General features: G+C 48.3%; 1 protein-coding gene across 1 annotated transcript in view; it reads left to right on the forward strand.

The window, feature by feature from the left end:
• The window catches only part of mbd2 (methyl-CpG binding domain protein 2), a 94339-nt gene that overhangs the window by 17329 nt on the left and 58290 nt on the right, over positions 1-18720 (forward strand). Inside the window, exon 2 of the mRNA XM_065007656.1 lies at positions 9118-9280. Coding sequence (XP_064863728.1) covers positions 9118-9280 — 163 coding nt within the window. The remainder of the gene's footprint in view (positions 1-9117; positions 9281-18720) is intronic.

An 18720-nucleotide genomic window follows, 5' to 3' on the forward strand; every position in this document is an offset into this window, starting at 1 on the left:
GGGGAGAGACGGGCAGAGAGAGAGGCAGGGAGAGAGGCAGGCAGGGAGAGAGGCAGGGAGAGAGGCAGGCGGGCAGAGAGAGAGGCAGGCGGGCAGAGAGAGAGGCAGGCGGGCAGAGAGAGAGGCAGGCGGGCAGAGAGAGAGGCAGGGAGAGAGGCAGGCAGGGAGAGAGGCAGAGAGAGAGGCAGGCGGGCAGAGAGAGAGGCAGGCGGGCAGAGAGAGAGAGGCAGGGAGACAGGGAGAGAGAGACAGGGAGAGAGGCAGGCGGGCAGAGAGAGAGGCAGGCAGGCAGGCAGGGAGAGCGAGGCAGGCAGGGAGAGAGGCAGGGAGAAAGGGAGAGAGAGGCAGGGAGAGAGGGGGAGACAGGCAGAGAGAGGGGTTGTCCTTACTCAGACTGTTTTTACAGTCTTGGTTGGACCACCAGACAAAAGAAAGAAACAGTTATGAGCTGAATATAACAGTATACCAGTGGAAGGGGAGACAGTAGCAGGAGACAGTTATGAGCTGAATATAGCAGTATACCAGTGGAAGGGGAGACAGTAGCAGGAGACAGTTATGAGCTGGATATAACAGTATACCAGTGGAAGGGGAGACAGTAGCAGGAGACAGTTATGAGCTGAATATAACAGTATACCAGTGGAAGGGGAGACAGTAGCAGGAGACAGTTATGAGCTGAATATAGCAGTATACCAGTGGAGGAGACAGTAGCAGGAGACAGTTATGAGCTGAATATAGCAGTATACCAGGGGAGGAGACAGTTATGAGCTGAATATAGCAGTATACCAGTGGAGGAGACAGTTATGAGCTGAATATAACAGTATACCAGTGGAGGAGACAGTTATGAGCTGAATATAGCAGTATACCAGTGGAGGAGACAGTTATGAGCTGAATATAACAGTATACCAGTGGAAGGGGAGACAGTAGCAGGAGACAGTTATGAGCTGAATATAGCAGTATACCAGTGGAGGAGACAGTAGCAGGAGACAGTTATAAGCTGAATATAGCAGTATACCAGTGGAGGAGACAGTTATGAGCTGAATATAACAGTATACCAGTGGAGGAGACAGTTATGAGCTGGATATAGCAGTATACCAGTGGAAGGGGAGACAGTAGCAGGAGACAGTTATGAGCTGAATATAGCAGTATACCAGTGGAAGGGGAGACAGTAGCAGGAGACAGTTATGAGCTGAATATAACAGTATACCAGTGGAGGAGACAGTTATGAGCTGAATATAGCAGTATACCAGTGGAGGAGACAGTTATGAGCTGAATATAGCAGTATACCAGTGGAGGAGACAGTTATGAGCTGAATATAGCAGTATACCAGTGGAAGGGGAGACAGTAGCAGGAGACAGTTATGAGCTGAATATAACAGTATACCAGTGGAGGAGACAGTTATGAGCTGGATATAGCAGTATACCAGTGGAAGGGGAGACAGTAGCAGGAGACAGTTATGAGCTGGATATAACAGTATACCAGTGGAAGGGGAGACAGTAGCAGGAGACAGTTATGAGCTGAATACTATTCTATTATGACCATTATGATTTCACATTGTAGCTAATTCAGGTGCTCTTATTCCATTACATATTTTTTCCAATTTGGGAACGGAATTATGAGTTTTAATCACTTCATAAACACAATTTATATCAGTAAAATGACGAACTAATTGGTATGTCTACCATTATTTGTTACCTCTGTGAACTTTCATGATTGTCCCTCATTAGGGAGAGAAATTAGACAATATCTTAAAGAAATGTGTGTTTTTTGGTAATGGAATTACAAGGCAATATTTCTTAAATTGACAGAAGATAACACATTTCTCCACAACAAAACCTAAGTGTTGATATTAGATGGCAGGAGTCTCTACGTCAATATTATTGTGTTTTGATGTATTTCTGATACCCTTTTGAAGACTTTTTCTGGTAGATGTTTACTAAGACCCCCCCCCCCCTTTCCAGAAATCAACGCCATTTCTCACGTCACATTTTTTTGTTGATGAAAAAATGTTAAATCTTCATTTCCTCAAAATATATAGGCTATTAGCTTTCATTTGACTTTGAATTCGATATGATCCTACGAACTTCTCGTTGGTGCTCGTGCGGGTCTTTCAGATGGAAATACGCTCCATTCTGGGGTTGAGCGAGGGGATTGATGGGAAGGGAAGCTGTGGGTAACGTGGAGTACGTCAGTAGGAAATGCGATCACTTCAGTGGAATTAATTACACCATAATGATCTTTCTCTTCCACACAGGCTTTTGTGCGCTGATTCCCTCTCATCTGTCTCCGTGTTGGTATATTTCAGTATCGCTGTCTCTCTGTCTCTCCTATCACTTCAATTCAATTAAAGGGGCTTTATTGGCATGGGAAACATTGCCAAAGCAAGTGAAGTAGATAATAAACAAAAGTGAAATAAACAATAAAAATTAACAGTAAACATTACACGCACAAAAGTTCCTAAAGAATAAAGACATTACAAATGTCATATTATATATATACAGTGTTGTAACAATGTACAAATAGTCAAAGTACAAAAGGGAAAATAAATAAACATAAATAAGGGTTGTATTTACAATGGTGTTTGTTCTTCACTGGTTGACCTTGTGGCAACAGGTCACAAATCTTGCTGCTGTGATGGCACATTGTGGTATTTCACCCAGTAGATATGGGAGTTTATCAAAATCGGGTGTCTGTCTCTCCGTTAGTCTCTCCTATCTCTGTTAGTCTCTCCTATCTCTGTTAGTCTGCCTGCCTGTCTTGTCTGTCTGTGTCCCTGCCTGCAACCCAGCTGGTGTGAAGCGGGCTGTCAGCAGTGAGACAAAAGGGTGTCGGTCGGAAAAGGTCTGTGGTTACACTGGGGGAGGGGGGCAAGCATGCCGTGAAAGTGTGCCCCCTGCCCTTCACTCACTTCACTTAGCTGCTCTCACAACTACACACAGAGTCTGCCGCCAGGCAGGCAGACAGACTGATAGCTAGGCAGGCAGACAAATAGCCAGGCAGGTAGGCAGATAACCACCCTGAGCTGGTGTCAACGCCCAGGGAGAAGTCCAGGGAGAAGTCCAGGGAGAAGTCCAGGGAGAAGTCCAGGGAGAAGTCCAGGGAGAAGCCCAGGGAGAAGCCCAGGGAGAAGTCCAGGGAGAAGTATTGAGGCTACTCTCTCACTCCATCTGCTCTGTTTCTCCGCTCCTCTCTTCCATTTTCACAGCCACTTTGCTGTGTAACTTACTGGCACAAATGTACATTAGCATGATAGCTAAGCTAACTATGGGGAAACAGGCACACATGCACATTAGCATGATAGCTAAGCTAACTATGGGGAAACAGGCACACATGCACATTAGCATGATAGCTAAGCTAACTATGGGGAAACAGGCACACATGCACATTAGCATGATAGCTAAGCTAACTATGGGGAAACAGGCACACATGCACATTGGCATGATAGCTAAGCTAACTATGGGGAAACAGGCCTACATGCTGAGAACGGTCACTGATATTTCACAGGTCTGTCTAGGACGTTGACATTTGGAGGGATTTCTGGTCTTCTTTGTTCCTTCAAGCCTGCTATGGTTTCTCTGGTCCACATTACATGAAGAAAGCTAACCAATGTGGAATTCCACACCCTCAACCTCTCTCACTAGTGAGCCGTGTGGTAGAGACAGATAGTCACTCTGTTCTACACCCTCAACCTCTCTCACTAGTGAGCCGTGTGGTAGAGACAGATAGTCACTCTGTTCCACACCCTCAACCTCTCTCACTAGTGAGCCGTGTGGTAGAGAGGGAGTCAGTCTGAGACTGGGTTAGGGTGTGTTTGTGTCTTTGTGAGTTTCCCTGAAAGGCGTTGTTATGTGGAAGGGTGAGTTCTCTCTGGCTCGGCTTTGACTCATCGCTGAGTCACCTACTCACTCTCCCCTGAACCAAGTCACGGTCACACACTCATCTCTGTCTTTCCGACCGCTGGTCACAGAGGTGGATCTCCATAGCATTGAGGCACAGAGCTCGGCGCTCGTTCCGTCTGCATATGAGAGGAGCTAGATGGAGGAGGTTGTCAACCTCCACCAACTGTTTTCAACACTCTTTCAGTTTGCCTGACGCTGGGCATATACACAGCACGACTTTTAAAATCTTAACGGGTTTCGATTTCATTTCCTTCTCTCAAGTTTTTTGTTTGATCTATCCTCAACCCCAGGATGTTGGTGCTCACTTTACATCATGGTTTCCTTGTTGATCCTAGTTTCTTGGTTGTCGTAGTTTCTCGGTTGTCGTAGGAAATAAATGCCCGAACAGTGAGCTGCTTCATTAGTGCGTTACAGGTACGTAGGCCTTAACGGTTTGTTGGCACCGTTGGGCCTTAACGGTTTGTTGGCACCGTTGGGCCTTAATGGTTTGTTGGCACCGTTGGGCCTTAACGGTTTGTTGGCACCGTTGGGCCTTAACGGTTTGTTGGCACCGTTGGGCCTTAACGGTTTGTTGGCACCGTTGGTCACCGTTAATGTATTGTTTAGTATTCACATGCTGAAACCCCCCACTGTACACTACACCCCTCAAACTCAACTCTGGACCTCAGCCATTGTGTTATTGTTCCCCTCTAATCAGGGACTGAGTTAGACTAGAGGTCGACCGATTATGATTTTTCAATGCCGATACCGATACAGATTATTGGAGGACCAGAAAAGGCCGGTGCCGATTATTGGAGGACCAGAAAAGGCCGGTGCCGATTATTGGAGGACCAGAAAAGGCCGATGCCGATTATTGGAGGACCAGAAAAGGCCGATGCCGATTATTGGAGGACCAGAAAACACCGATACCGATTATTGGAGGACCCGAAAAATGCCGATACCGATTATTGGAGGACCCGAAAAATGCCGATACCGATTATTTGAGGCTAAATTGATTTTATCGATGTATTATATTAAATTAAAATATGTGTTCATTCAGTATTGTTGTAATTGTCATTATTACAAATACTTTGTATTTTTTATTTTAAATCGGCATCGGCTTTTTCTGGTCCTCCAATAATCTGTATCGGCGTTGAAAAATCATAATCGGTCGACCTCTAGTCTAAATCAGTCCCTGATTAGAGGGGAACAATAACACAATGGCTGAGGTCCAGAGTTGAGTTTGAGGGGTGTAGTGTACAGTGGGGGGTTTCAGCATGTGAATATTGGCGGGGCAAACAGATGTCTCCAAAGCCACAATACTAAACAATACATGAATTGAACTATAACGGTGCCAACAAACTGTTAAGGCCTACGTCCCTGTCCCAACAGCAGAGCTTTATTTTTCAGCACCATGGAGTGAATCCTCACCACCGCTACACCTGCCTCGTCTGGCAGCGAAACAGTTCATTCAGCCTCCTTTACTGCCTTCTCCCCGTACACCAAGTCAGAACCGTAGGATAAATAAAGGGGGCATTTAAACAGATAATGAAAGCTCTTACGATATTTGACGATGTTATTTCTCTAAAACAGGTTATAGACTACATGTGTACCACCAAGTCAGAACAGTAGGCTAAGTTATGAGGGAGAAAAGAACCAAATCATAAAGTCTGACATTGTCTGGATTTATGGTGCTTTCAAGACAACTGGGAACTCGTGGGAAAAGCAAGGTCAAATCATGATGTTAGTGATCATCAGGTCGGAGCTCTAGAAAAGAGGCCAGAATTCCCGACTTGGAATTCCGAGTCAAAATGTTCAAAATGTATTTTTCCAGTCGGAGCTCGTCCCAGTTGTCTTTAACTCAACGACGTCTGAGATCTCCTAGTTTCCAGTTGTTTTGAATGCGGCAGAAGTCATTCTGGATTGACAACATGGCCAATATATTCATTTTTTGGGGCCCATTGGTGTTGCATGTGAATGTTTATCCTTTTTAAATTTAGAAAAGAGACCCTTAAACCCAGACTTGGACCACACACCCACTCCACTGAATAGCAGGGGAAGCAAAATAGTGATTGCTTTGCAACGCTTGCAATTAGCCACTGATTCCTTCTAAACCACTCATTGTTGAATTTGTGATTTCCAACTTGTGTAATGTTTGTGTCCAATGGCTGATAAGCATCGATATGTTTTTATCTATAATTTCTCTTCTTTCGACAAGGATTGAAAAGGATTTGCCAGTAGATTGTCGACGTGATTCATGATGATGACAGCTTGCTAGCTAAAATCTTGAAGCTATGATGTTGACATTATCAGTCCAATCAAAGCTACGGTAGATATAACGTGATTTGACGTCATTTTATCTGTGGCCAATGACCTTGAGCCTTGGATGGGCACTGACAGAACAGTGAGTCAATCACTGAGCAATCAGAGAAGATTTACCAACCCTTACGCTCTGTCTTTTTTCTGCTGGCTGCCGCACCACCACAGAAAGCACTGAGTTAGACTAAAACACCTGCATTACTCAAGAAAACAAAAAAAAGAGACCATGTTTGTATGCGGCTTTATTAACTCAATAATATCTATTTGTTTCACATTGTTTGCAAACTGATACGCGACACGTATTTAATGCCAAAATAACATACAAAACAGGTTCTGCCCAAACTGCCCTTGATGACGGGTCGTCACTGGTAGTGTATACCTGGCATAAGTGATAGTCTGAGTCACACTGGTAGTGTACTCCTGGCATAAGTGATAGTCTGAGTCACACTGGTAGTGTACACCTGGCATAAGTGATAGTCTGAGTCACACTGGTAGTGTATACCTGGCATAAGTGATAGTCTGAGTCACACAACGTTAAGGTTTTAAGCTTCGGGCACACGGTGATGAGGAACGGACCAAAACAGCGGGTGGCCGTCTGTACAATAGTCAGAACACTAACAGAAAATGTCATTTCATATTCTAGTCACTGTCTGCCTTCTAAAATGAGATCATATCAATGATTACATACTGTGCTAACTGAATACAAAACCAAATGAATCAAATCTATTTCAACATTGTTATTATATGATAATACATATTAATAGACATACTTGCTTTTGAGGCAAGCAACACTGAACCATGCGTGAGAGCACCAGCTGTTCCGTACGACTGTGTGATCTCGCTCTGTGTAGCTGAGGTGAGTAAAGACCTTTAAACAGGTTAACATTCACAATGCCGCTGGGCCAGACGGATTACCAGGACGCATACTCAGAGCATGTGCTGACCAAATGGATAATGTCTTCACTGACATTTTCAACCTCTCCCTGACCAAGTCTGTAATACCTACATGTTTCAAGCAGACCAGCATAGTCCCTGTGCCCAAGGACACCAAGGTAACCTGTCTAGACCATGCTCAGCGGTCTAAGGCACTACATCTCAGTGCTAGAGGCGTCACTACAGACACCCTGGTTTGAATCCAGGCTGTATCACAACCGGTCATGATTGGGAGTCCCGTAGAGCGGCGCACAATTGGCCCAGCGTCGTCCGGGTTTGGGCAGGGTTATGTGGGTGGGTTTGACCAGGGTTATGTGGCTGGGTTTGACCAGGGTTATGTGGCTGGGTTTGACCAGGGTTATGTGGCTGGGTTTGACCAGGGTTATGTGGCTGGGTTTGACCAGGGTTATGTGGCTGGGTTTGACCAGGGTTATGTGGCTGGGTTTGACCAGGGTTATGTGGTTGGGTTTGACCAGGGTTATGTGGCTGGGTTTGACCAGGGTTATGTGGTTGGGTTTGACCAGGGTTATGTGGTTGGGTTTGACCAGGGTTATATGGGTGGGTTTGACCAGGGTTATATGGGTGGGTTTGACCAGGGTTATGTGGCTGGGTTTGACCTGGGTTATGTTGCTGGGTTTGACCAGGGTTATGTTGCTGGGTTGTGATGCCATGCTGGGTTTGACCAGGGTTATGTGGCTGGGTTTGACCTGGGTTATGTTGCTGGGTTTGACCATGGTTATGTTGCTGGGTTGTGATGCCATGCTGGGTTTGACCTGGGTTATGTTGCTGGGTTTGACCAGGGTGATGTTGCTGGGTTTGACCAGGGTTCTGTTGCTGGGTTTGACCAGGGTTCTGTTGCTGGGTTTGACCAGGGTTCTGTTGCTGGGTTTGACCAGGGTTATATTGCTGGGTTTGACCAGGGTTCTGTTGCTGGGTTTGACCAGGGTTATGTTGCTGGGTTTGACCAGGGTTATGTGGGTGGGTTTGACCAGGGTTATGTGGGTGGGTTTGACCAGGGTTATGTGGGTGGGTTTGACCAGGGTTATGTGGGTGGGTTTGACCAGGGTTATGTGGGTGGGTTTGACCAGGGTTATGTGGCTGGGTTTGACCAGGGTTATGTGGCTGGGTTTGACCAGGGTTATGTGGCTGGGTTTGACCAGGGTTATGTGGCTGGGTTTGACCAGGGTTATGTGGGTGGGTTTGACCAGGGTTATGTGGGTGGGTTTGACCAGGGTTATGTGGGTGGGTTTGACCAGGGTTATGTGGCTGGGTTTGACCAGGGTTATGTGGCTGGGTTTGACCAGGGTTATGTGGCTGGGTTTGACCAGGGTTATGTGGCTGGGTTTGACCAGGGTTATGTGGCTGGGTTTGACCAGGGTTATGTGGTTGGGTTTGACCAGGGTTATGTGGCTGGGTTTGACCAGGGTTATGTGGTTGGGTTTGACCAGGGTTATGTGGTTGGGTTTGACCAGGGTTATGTGGTTGGGTTTGACCAGGGTTATGTGGCTGGGTTTGACCAGGGTTATGTGGTTGGGTTTGACCAGGGTTATGTGGTTGGGTTTGACCAGGGTTATGTGGCTGGGTTTGACCAGGGTTATGTGGTTGGGTTTGACCAGGGTTATGTGGTTGGGTTTGACCAGGGTTATGTGGTTGGGTTTGACCAGGGTTATGTGGGTGGGTTTGACCAGGGTTATGTGGCTGGGTTTGACCAGGGTTATGGTGCTGGGTTTGACCAGGGTTATGGTGCTGGGTTTGACCAGGGTTATGTGGGTGGGTTTGACCAGGGTTATGTGGGTGGGTTTGACCAGGGTTATGTGGGTGGGTTTGACCAGGGTTATGTGGGTGGGTTTGACCAGGGTTATGTGGGTGGGTTGTGATGCCATGCTGGGTTTGCTGTTGTTGTTTGTGTTGTTTGTGATCTGTTGTTATTTGTGATCTAATGCTCTTATTGTTGTTGTTGTTGTTGTTTGTCTTTCCTCTCCCCCCTCAGTCCAAAAGGGAAGAAGTTCCGGAGCAAACCCCAGCTGTCCCGTTACCTAGGCAACACGGTGGACCTGGGATGTTTCGACTTCCGAACGGGCAAAATGATGATGCCCAGCAAGCTGCAGAAGAACAAACAGAGGCTACGGAATGAGAACCTCACCATCAACAAGGTACAGGTTCACCTCGGCTACACATCAGGGGGTCCTGCTGTTCACTACATTCTAACAAAGGCCAATGGTATTTATTTAGTCTTTATTTTAGCAGGGAGTCATTATGAGACCAAGGTCTCTTTTTACAAAAGATTATTCTCAGTTCCTTACAAGTCTCAGCCCTGTGCTAGCATTGGATCAGTCTAGTCTCAGCCCTGTGCTAGCAGTGGATCTGTCTAGTCTCAGCCCTGTGTTAGCAGTGGATCTGTCTAGTCTCAGCCCTGTGTTAGCAGTGGATCTGTCTAGTCTCAGCCCTGTGCTAGCAGTGGATCTGTCTAGTCTCAGCCCTGTGCTAGCAGTGGATCTGTCTAGTCTCAGCCCTGTGTTAGCAGTGGATCTGTCTAGTCTCAGCCCTGTGCTAGCAGTGGATCTGTCTAGTCTCAGCCCTGTGTTAGCAGTGGATCAGTCTAGTCTCAGCCCTGTGTTAGCAGTGGATCAGTCTAGTCTCAGCCCTGTGTTAGCAGTGGATCAGTCTAGTCTCAGCCCTGTGCTAGCAGTGGATCTGTCTAGTCTCAGCCCTGTGCTAGCATTGGATCAGTCTAGTCTCAGCCCTGTGCTAGCATTGGATCAGTCTAGTCTCAGCCCTGTGCTAGCAGTGGATCAGTCTAGTCTCAGCCCTGTGTTAGCAGTGGATCAGTCTAGTCTCAGCCCTGTGCTAGCAGTGGATCAGTCTAGTCTCAGCCCTGTGTTAGCAGTGGATCTGTCTAGTCTCAGCCCTGTGCTAGCAGTGGATCTGTCTAGTCTCAGCCCTGTGTTAGCAGTGGATCAGTCTAGTCACAGCCCTGTGCTAGCAGTGGATCAGTCTAGTCTCAGCCCTGTGCTAGCAGTGGATCTGTCTAGTCTCAGCCCTGTGCTAGCAGTGGATCAGTCTAGTCTCAGCCCTGTGCTAGCAGTGGATCTGTCTAGTCTCAGCCCTGTGCTAGCAGTGGATCAGTCTAGTCTCAGCCCTGTGCTAGCAGTGGATCTGTCTAGTCTCAGCCCTGTGTTAGCAGTGGATCTGTCTAGTCTCAGCCCTGTGCTAGCATTGGATCAGTCTAGTCTCAGCCCTGTGCTAGCATTGGATCAGTCTAGTCTCAGCCCTGTGCTAGCAGTGGATCTGTCTAGTCTCAGCCCTGTGTTAGCAGTGGATCAGTCTAGTCTCAGCCCTTTGTTAGCAGTGGATCAGTCTAGTCTCAGCCCTGTGTTAGCAGTGGATCAGTCTAGTCTCAGCCCTGTGCTAGCAGTGGATCTGTCTAGTCTCAGCCCTGTGCTAGCAGTGGATATGTCTAGTCTCAGCCCTGTGTTAGCAGTGGATCTGTCTAGTCTCAGCCCTGTGTTAGCAGTGGATCTGTCTAGTCTCAGCCCTGTGCTAGCAGTGGATCAGTCTAGTCTCAGCCCTGTGTTAGCAGTGGATCAGTCTAGTCTCAGCCCTGTGCTAGCAGTGGATCTGTCTAGTCTCAGCCCTGTGCTAGCAGTGGATCAGTCTAGTCTCAGCCCTGTGCTAGCAGTGGATCAGTCTAGTCTCAGCCCCGTGTTAGCAGTGGATCAGTCATCAGTCTAGTCTCAGCCCTGTGCTAGCAATGGATCAGTCATCAGTCTAGTCTCAGCCCTGTGTTAGCAGTGGATCAGTCATCAGTCTAGTCTCAGCCCTGTGCTAGCAGTGGATCAGTCTAGTCTCAGCCCTGTGTTAGCAGTGGATCTGTCTAGTCTCAGCCCTGTGCTAGCAGTGTTGTTGTAGTAGTTGTTGAGTATATCTGTTGTTGTAGTAGTTGTTGAGTATATCTGTTGTTGTAGTTGAGTCAGTTTTTTGTATTTATTTAACCTTTATTTAACTAGGCAAGTCAGTTAAGAACAAATTCTCTTATTCACAATGACAACCTGATAAAAGGTCTCCTGCGGGGCTGAGATTTAAAAAAATAATAATAATAAAAAATATAGGACAAAATACGCATCACGACAAGAGAGACACCACAACACTACATAAAGAGAGACCTAACAACGTAGCATGGCAGCAATACCACATGACAACAACATGGTAGCAACACAACATGACAACATGGTAGCAACACAACATGACAACAAAGGTGGTAGCAACACAACATGGTAGCAACACAACATGACAACATGGTAGCAGCACAACATGACAACAAAGGTGGTAGCAGGACAACATGACAACAACATGGTAGCAGCACAACATGACAACAACATGGTAGCAGAACAACATGGTAGCAACATAACATTACAACCACATGGTAGCAACATAACATTACAACAACATGGTAGCAACATAACATGACAACAACATGGTAGCAGCATAACATTACAACAACATGGTAGCAACACAACATGACAACAATGTGGTAGCAACATAACATTACAAAAACATGGTAGCAACACAACATGACAACAATGTGGTAGCAACATAACATTACAACAACATGGTAGCAACACAACATGACAACAATGTGGTAGCAACACAACATGACAATAACATGGCAGCAGCACAACATGGCAGCAGCACAACATGGTAGCAGAACAAAACAGGGTACACATATTATTGAGCACAGACAACAGCACAAAGGGTAAGAAGGTAGGGACAACAATACATCACACAAAGCAGCCACAACTGTCAGTAAGAGTGACAGCTCCATGATTGAGCCTTTGAATGAAGAGATTGAACTGCACGATTAAACTGCCCAGTTTGAGTGTTTGTTGCAGCTCGTTCCAGTCGCTAGCTGCAGCGAACTGAAAAGACGAGCGACCCAGGGGTGGGTGGGTGGGTGTGTGTGATATCCAGGGATGTCTGTTCTAGTTGTGTAGTGCATAGAAAGTGCATAGAAAGAGAATCGATGGGAATCCATACTAGTAATTACGTTTCTATGTTATCGGCTGGGTTATTTGTAGGTATTTGTAGGTCAGAGGTCATACAGACAGAGGCTGCCAGTCAGTCAGTACACATCACCTGCCAGTCAGTCAGTACACATCTAGTACCCCAACCACCATACAGTCATTCAGTACACATCTAGTACCCCATCCACCATACAGTCAGTCAGTACACATCTAGTACCCAATCCACCATACAGTCAGTCAGTATACATCTAGTACTCCATCCACCGTACAGTCAGTCAGTACACATCTAGTACCCCATCCACCATACAGTCAGTCAGTACACATCTAGTACCCAATCCACCATACAGTCAGTCAGTACACATCTAGTACCCCATCCACCGTACAGTCAGTCAGTACACATCTAGTACTCCATCCACCGTACAGTCAGTCAGTACACATCTAGTACCCCATCCACCGTACAGTCAGTCAGTATACATCTAGTACTCCATCCACCGTACAGTCAGTCAGTACACATCTAGTACCCCATCCACTGTACAGTCAAATCAAAATCAAATCAAATGTATTTATTTATATAGCTTTATTTATATCCACCTACCAGTCAGTCAGTACATATCCACCTACCAGTCAGTCAGTACACATCTAGTACCTCATCCACCTACCAGTCAGTCAGTACATATCTAGTATCCCACCCACCATACAGTCAGTACGTTGGGGAGAGTGCACTGACCCAGAGCTGGAGAGGAGAGTACTCCTTCCTCGTGTGTGTGTTCTAATCAGGGACTGATTTAGACCTGGGACACCAGGTGGGTGATTCCCCTCTCATCAGGATCTGATTTAGACCTGGGACACCAGGTGGGTGATTCTCCTCTACACAGGGACTGATTTAGACCTGGGACACCAGGTGGTTGATTCCCCTCTAATCAGGGACTGATTTAGACCTGGGACACCAGGTGGGTGATTCCCCTCTAATCAGGGACTGGTTTAGACCTGGGACACCAGGTGGGTGATTCCCCTCTAATCAGGGACTGATTTAGACCTGGGACACCAGGTGGGTGATCCTCCTCTAATCAGGGACTGGTTTAGACCTGGGACACCAGGTGGGTGATTCCCCTCTAATCAGGGACTGGTTTAGACCTGGGACACCAGGTGGGTGATTCCCCTCTCATCAGGATCTGATTTAGACCTGGGACACCAGGTGGGTGATTCTCCTCTACACAGGGACTGATTTAGACCTGGGACACCAGGTGGTTGATTCCCCTCTAATCAGGGACTGATTTAGACCTGGGACACCAGGTGGGTGATTCCCCTCTAATCAGGGACTGGTTTAGACCTGGGACACCAGGTGGGTGATTCCCCTCTAATCAGGGACTGATTTAGACCTGGGACACCAGGTGGTTGATTCCCCTCTAATCAGGGACTGATTTAGACCTGGGACACCAGGTGGGTGATTCCCTTCTAATCAGGGACTGGTTTAGACCTGGGACACCAGGTGGGTGATTCCCCTCTAAACAGGGCCTGATTTAGACCTGGGACACCAGGTGGTTGATTCCCCTCTAATCAGGGACTGATTTAGACCTGGGATACCAGGTGGGTGATTCCCTTCTAATCAGGGACTGGTTTAGACCTGGGACACCAGGTGGGTGATTCCCCTCTAATCAGGGACTGGTTTAGACCTGGGACACCAGGTGGGTGATTCCCCTCTAATCAGGGACTGGTTTAGACCTGGGACACCAGGTGGGTGATTCCCCTCTAATCAGGGACTGATTTAGACCTGAAGAAGAAAGATGAGTTCAACAGGAAAGTCAGTCTGTCAGCTATCCAGTAGCTCCATCTCTCACGGTCCCCGCTCTCTCACGATCCCTGCTCTCTCCTTACTTTCCTACGGTGAGTCTGACCACAGAGAAGGGGCTCCATCTCTCACGGTCCCCGCTCTCTCACGATCCCTGCTCTCTCCTTCCTTTCCTACGGTGAGTCTGACCACAGAGAAGGGGCTCCACCTCTCACGGTCCCTGCTCTCTCCTTACTTTCCTACGGTGAGTCTGACCACAGAGAAGGGGCTCCATCTCTCACGGTCCCCGCTCTCTCACGATCCCTGCTCTCTCCTTCCTTTCCTACGGTGAGTCTGACCACAGAGAAGGGGCTCCATCTCTCACGATCCCTGCTCTCTCCTTCCTTTCCTACGGTGAGTCTGACCACAGAGAAGGGGCTCCATCTCCCACCTGGTGGCGAAACTCGAGTCGCACCGCATCTGCCTCAGGCACAAATTCATGTTGTTCCTATGACCAGAGAAAGTGAGATTATTTCTTGATATTAAAATAGACACGACAAGCTGCTAATAATACAACCGCAGGCCTGTCGATACACTTGGCTACTCATTCACTGCAGCTCAAGTGGAAGTAGGGAGAAGTGTGTTTTTATGTTTTGTAATAGCGTTGAATAAAAAAAAAAGGTTTGAGTTTAAACATGAACTCACTGAAAAAACGGCAGCTCGTCGCTGAATTCTTTGACCGTCTCTCTCTGGTCACTGTTTGAAAAGTGATCCAATCTCACCCAGTATCAAACCTTTCCGTGGGGTCATTGAAGTTGTAGGCATGTTGATTTTGAGCTATCGGATTGGCCAGCGCAGTAGGCACAGTCTAATTTAGCCCCCGATGTCCCGGTCTGCCTGGTAGTGGGTGTTTTGCATATGGAGCAGTTGGCTTGGTGTTGTAGTGGGTGGAGCAGTTGGCTTGGTGTTGTAGTGGGTGGAGCAGTTGGCTTGGTGTTGTAGTGGGTGTTTTGCATATGGAGCAGTTGGCTTGGTGTTGTAGTGGGTGTTTTGCATATGGAGCAGTTGGCTTGGTGTTGTAGTGGGTGTTTTGCATATGGAGCAGTTGGCTTGGTGTTGTAGTGGGTGTTTTGCATATGGAGCAGTTGGCTTGGTGTTGTAGTGGGTGTTTTGCATATGGAGCAGTTGGCTTGGTGTTGTAGTGGGTGTTTTGCATATGGAGCAGTTGGCTTGGTGTTGTAGTGGGTGTTTTGCATATGGAGCAGTTGGCTTGGTGTTGTAGTGGGTGTTTTGCATATGGAGCAGTTGGCTTGGTGTTGTAGTGGGTGTTTTGCATATGGAGCAGTTGGCTTGGTGTTGTAGTGGGTGTTTTGCATATGGAGCAGTTGGCTTGGTGTTGTAGTGGGTGGAGCAGTTGGCTTGGTGTTGTAGTGGGTGGAGCAGTTGGCTTGGTGTTGTAGTGGGTGTTTTGCATATGGAGCAGTTGGCTTGGTGTTGTATTGGGTGGTTTGCATATGGAGCAGTTGGCTTGGTGTTGTAGTGGGTGTTTTGCATATGGAGCAGTTGGCTTGGTGTTGTAGTGGGTGTTTTGCATATGGAGCAGTTGGCTTGGTGTTGTAGTGGGTGTTTTGCATATGGAGCAGTTGGCTTGGTGTTGTAGTGGGTGTTTTGCATATGGAGCAGTTGGCTTGGTGTTGTAGTGGGTGGAGCAGTTGGCTTGGTGTTGTAGTGGGTGGAGCAGTTGGCTTGGTGTTGTAGTGGGTGGAGCAGTTGGCTTGGTGTTGTAGTGGGTGTTTTGCATATGGAGCAGTTGGCTTGGTGTTGTAGTGGGTGTTTTGCATATGGAGCAGTTGGCTTGGTGTTGTAGTGGGTGTTTTGCATATGGTGCAGTTGGCTTGGTGTTGTAGTGGGTGTTTTGCATATGGAGCAGTTGGCTTGGTGTTGTAGTGGGTGTCTTGCATATGGAGCAGTTGGCTTGGTGTTGTAGTGGGTGGAGCAGTTGTTGGTGTTGTAGTGGGTGTCTTGCATATGGAGCAGTTGGCTTGGTGTTGTAGTGGGTGTTTTGCATATGGAGCAGTTGGCTTGGTGTTGTAGTGGGTGGAGCAGTTGGCTTGGTGTTGTAGTGGGTGTTTTGCATATGGTGCAGTTGGCTTGGTGTTGTAGTGGGTGTTTTGCATATGGAGCAGTTGGCTTGGTGTTGTAGTGGGTGTTTTGCATATGGAGCAGTTGGCTTGGTGTTGTAGTGGGGTGTTTTGCATATGGTGCAGTTGGCTTGGTGTTGTAGTGGGTGTTTTGCATATGGAGCAGTTGGCTTGGTGTTGTAGTGGGTGTTTTGCATATGGAGCAGTTGGCTTGGTGTTGTAGTGGGTGTTTTGCATATGGAGCAGTTGGCTTGGTGTTGTAGTGGGTGTTTTGCATATGGAGCAGTTGGCTTGGTGTTGTAGTGGGTGTTTTGCATATGGAGCAGTTGGCTTGGTGTTGTAGTGGGTGTTTGCATATGGAGCAGTTGGCAGTTTTGCATATGGAGCAGTTGGCTTGTTGTGTTGTTTTGCAGGAGCAGTGGGTGTTGTTGCATATGGAGCAGTTGGCTTGGTGTTGTAGTGGGTGTTTTGCATATGGAGCAGTTGGCTTGGTGTTGTAGTGGGTGGAGCAGTTGGCTTGGTGTTGTAGTGGGTGGAGCAGTTGGCTTGGTGTTGTAGTAGGTGTTTTGCATATGGACCTGTTGGCTTGGTGTTGTAGTGGGTGTTTTGCATATGGAGCAGTTGGCTTGGTGTTGTAGTGGGTGTTTTGCATATGGAGCAGTTGGCTTGGTGTTGTAGTGGGTGTTTTGCATATGGTGCAGTTGGCTTGGTGTTGTAGTGAGTGGAGCAGTTGGCTTGGTGTTGTAGTGGGTGTTTTGCATATGGTGCAGTTGGCTTGGTGTGGTAGTGGGTGTTTTGCATATGGAGCAGTTGGCTTGGTGTTGTGCCACCATCACAGTGTTGCTCATGCCACGTCCCTGGGACTCTGTGCCCTGATATGCAGCTCCTCCCTGGGACTCTGTGCCCTGATATGCAGCTCCTCCCTGGGACTCTGTGCCCTGATATGCAGCTCCTCCCTGGGACTCTGTGCCCTGAGGACTGCCTCCTCCCTGGGACTCTGTGCCCTGATATGCAGCTCCTCCCTGGGACTCTGTGCCCTGAGGACTGCCTCCTCCCTGAGACTCTGTGCCCTGATATGCAGCTCCGCCCTGGGACTCTTTGCCCTGATATGCAGCTCCGCCCTGGGACTCTGTGCCCTGATATGCAGCTCCGCCCTGGGACTCTGTGCCCTGATATGCAATTCCGCCCTGGCTGTGTGCCCTGGTATCCTCCCTAGGACTCCATAAGCCCTGATATGCAGCTCGTCCTAGGGACTCAGTGTGCTCTGATACGCAGCTGATCTCTGGGACTCGATGTGCGCTGACATGAAGCTTGCCTCTAGGATTTAATGTGCCTTGGTAGGCAGTCGGTGAGCTCTGGTATGCAGCTCCTCCTAGGGATCCTGTGTGCCCTGGCTGGTACACAGATCCTCCCGAGGACTCAGTATGTGCTAACTAAGAGACAGATCCTCCTCTCCAGTTAGGCCTAGGGCCCTGAGCCGGTGTCGCTCGGCTGAGTGAGTAGTGCAGGCATTTGGTTTAAGTTTGGCCCCGCTCTGCTCTGCTGCTCTACACATGTCCTCTTTAGGGAGGAGTCCCCCTCCCCTCCCCCTGGTGTGTCTGCCAAACCACAGATCAGAGTTAACCCCTTCAACCGTCGCTGCACACAGCACATGTCAGCAGAGCACCTCGCTAAGCAGCCGAACACACAAACAACCGTTCACTTTGAATGTGTGTCACTAGTTGTTTGAACTGAACACTAGTTTCCGTCCGCGCTCTCCTCTGACTGTCCCTCTCTCCTCTGACTGTCCCTCTCTCCTCTGACTGTCCCTCTGTCCTCTGACTGTCCCTCTGTCCTCTGACTGTCCCTCTGTCCTCTGACTGTCCCTCTGTCCTCTGACTGTCCCTCTGTCCTCTGACTGTCCCTCTTTCCTCTCCTCTGACTGTCCCTCTCTCCTCTCCTCTGACTGTCCCTCTCTCCTCTCCTCTGACTGTCCCTCTCTCCTCTCCTCTGACTGTCCCTCTGTCCTCTGACTGTCCCTCTGTCCTCTGACTGTCCCTCTGTCCTCTGACTGTCCCTCTGTCCTCTGACTGTCCCTCTGTCCTCTGACTGTCTCTCTCTCCTCTGACTGTCCCTCTCTCCTCTCCTCTGACTGTCCCTCTCTCCTCTGACTGTCCCTCTGTCCTCTGACTGTCCCTCTCTCCTCTGACTGTCCCTCTGTCCTCTCCTCTGACTGTCCCTCTCTCCTCTCCTCTGACTGTCCCTCTCTCCTCTCCTCTGACTGTCCCTCTGTCCTCTGACTGTCCCTCTGTCCTCTGACTGTCCCTCTGTCCTCTGACTGTCCCTCTCTCCTCTGACTGTCCCTCTCTCCTCTGACTGTCCCTCTCTCGTCTCCTCTGACTGTCCCTCTCTACTCTCCTCTGACTGTCCCTCTCTACTCTCCTCTGACTGTCCCTCTCTACTCTCCTCTGACTGTCCCTCTCTACTCTCCTCTGACTGTCCCTCTCTACTCTCCTCTGACTGTCCCTCTCTCCTCTCCTCTGACTGTCCCTCTCTCCTCTCCTCTGACTGTCCCTCTCTACTCTCCTCTGACTGTCCCTCTCTCCTCTCCTCTGACTGTCCCTCTCTCCTCTCCTCTGACTGTCCCTCTCTACTCTCCTCTGACTGTCCCTCTCTCCTCTCCT

Source organism: Oncorhynchus nerka, linkage group LG22 (genome assembly GCF_034236695.1).
Source record: "Oncorhynchus nerka isolate Pitt River linkage group LG22, Oner_Uvic_2.0, whole genome shotgun sequence".
Classification (NCBI taxonomy): domain Eukaryota; kingdom Metazoa; phylum Chordata; class Actinopteri; order Salmoniformes; family Salmonidae; genus Oncorhynchus; species Oncorhynchus nerka.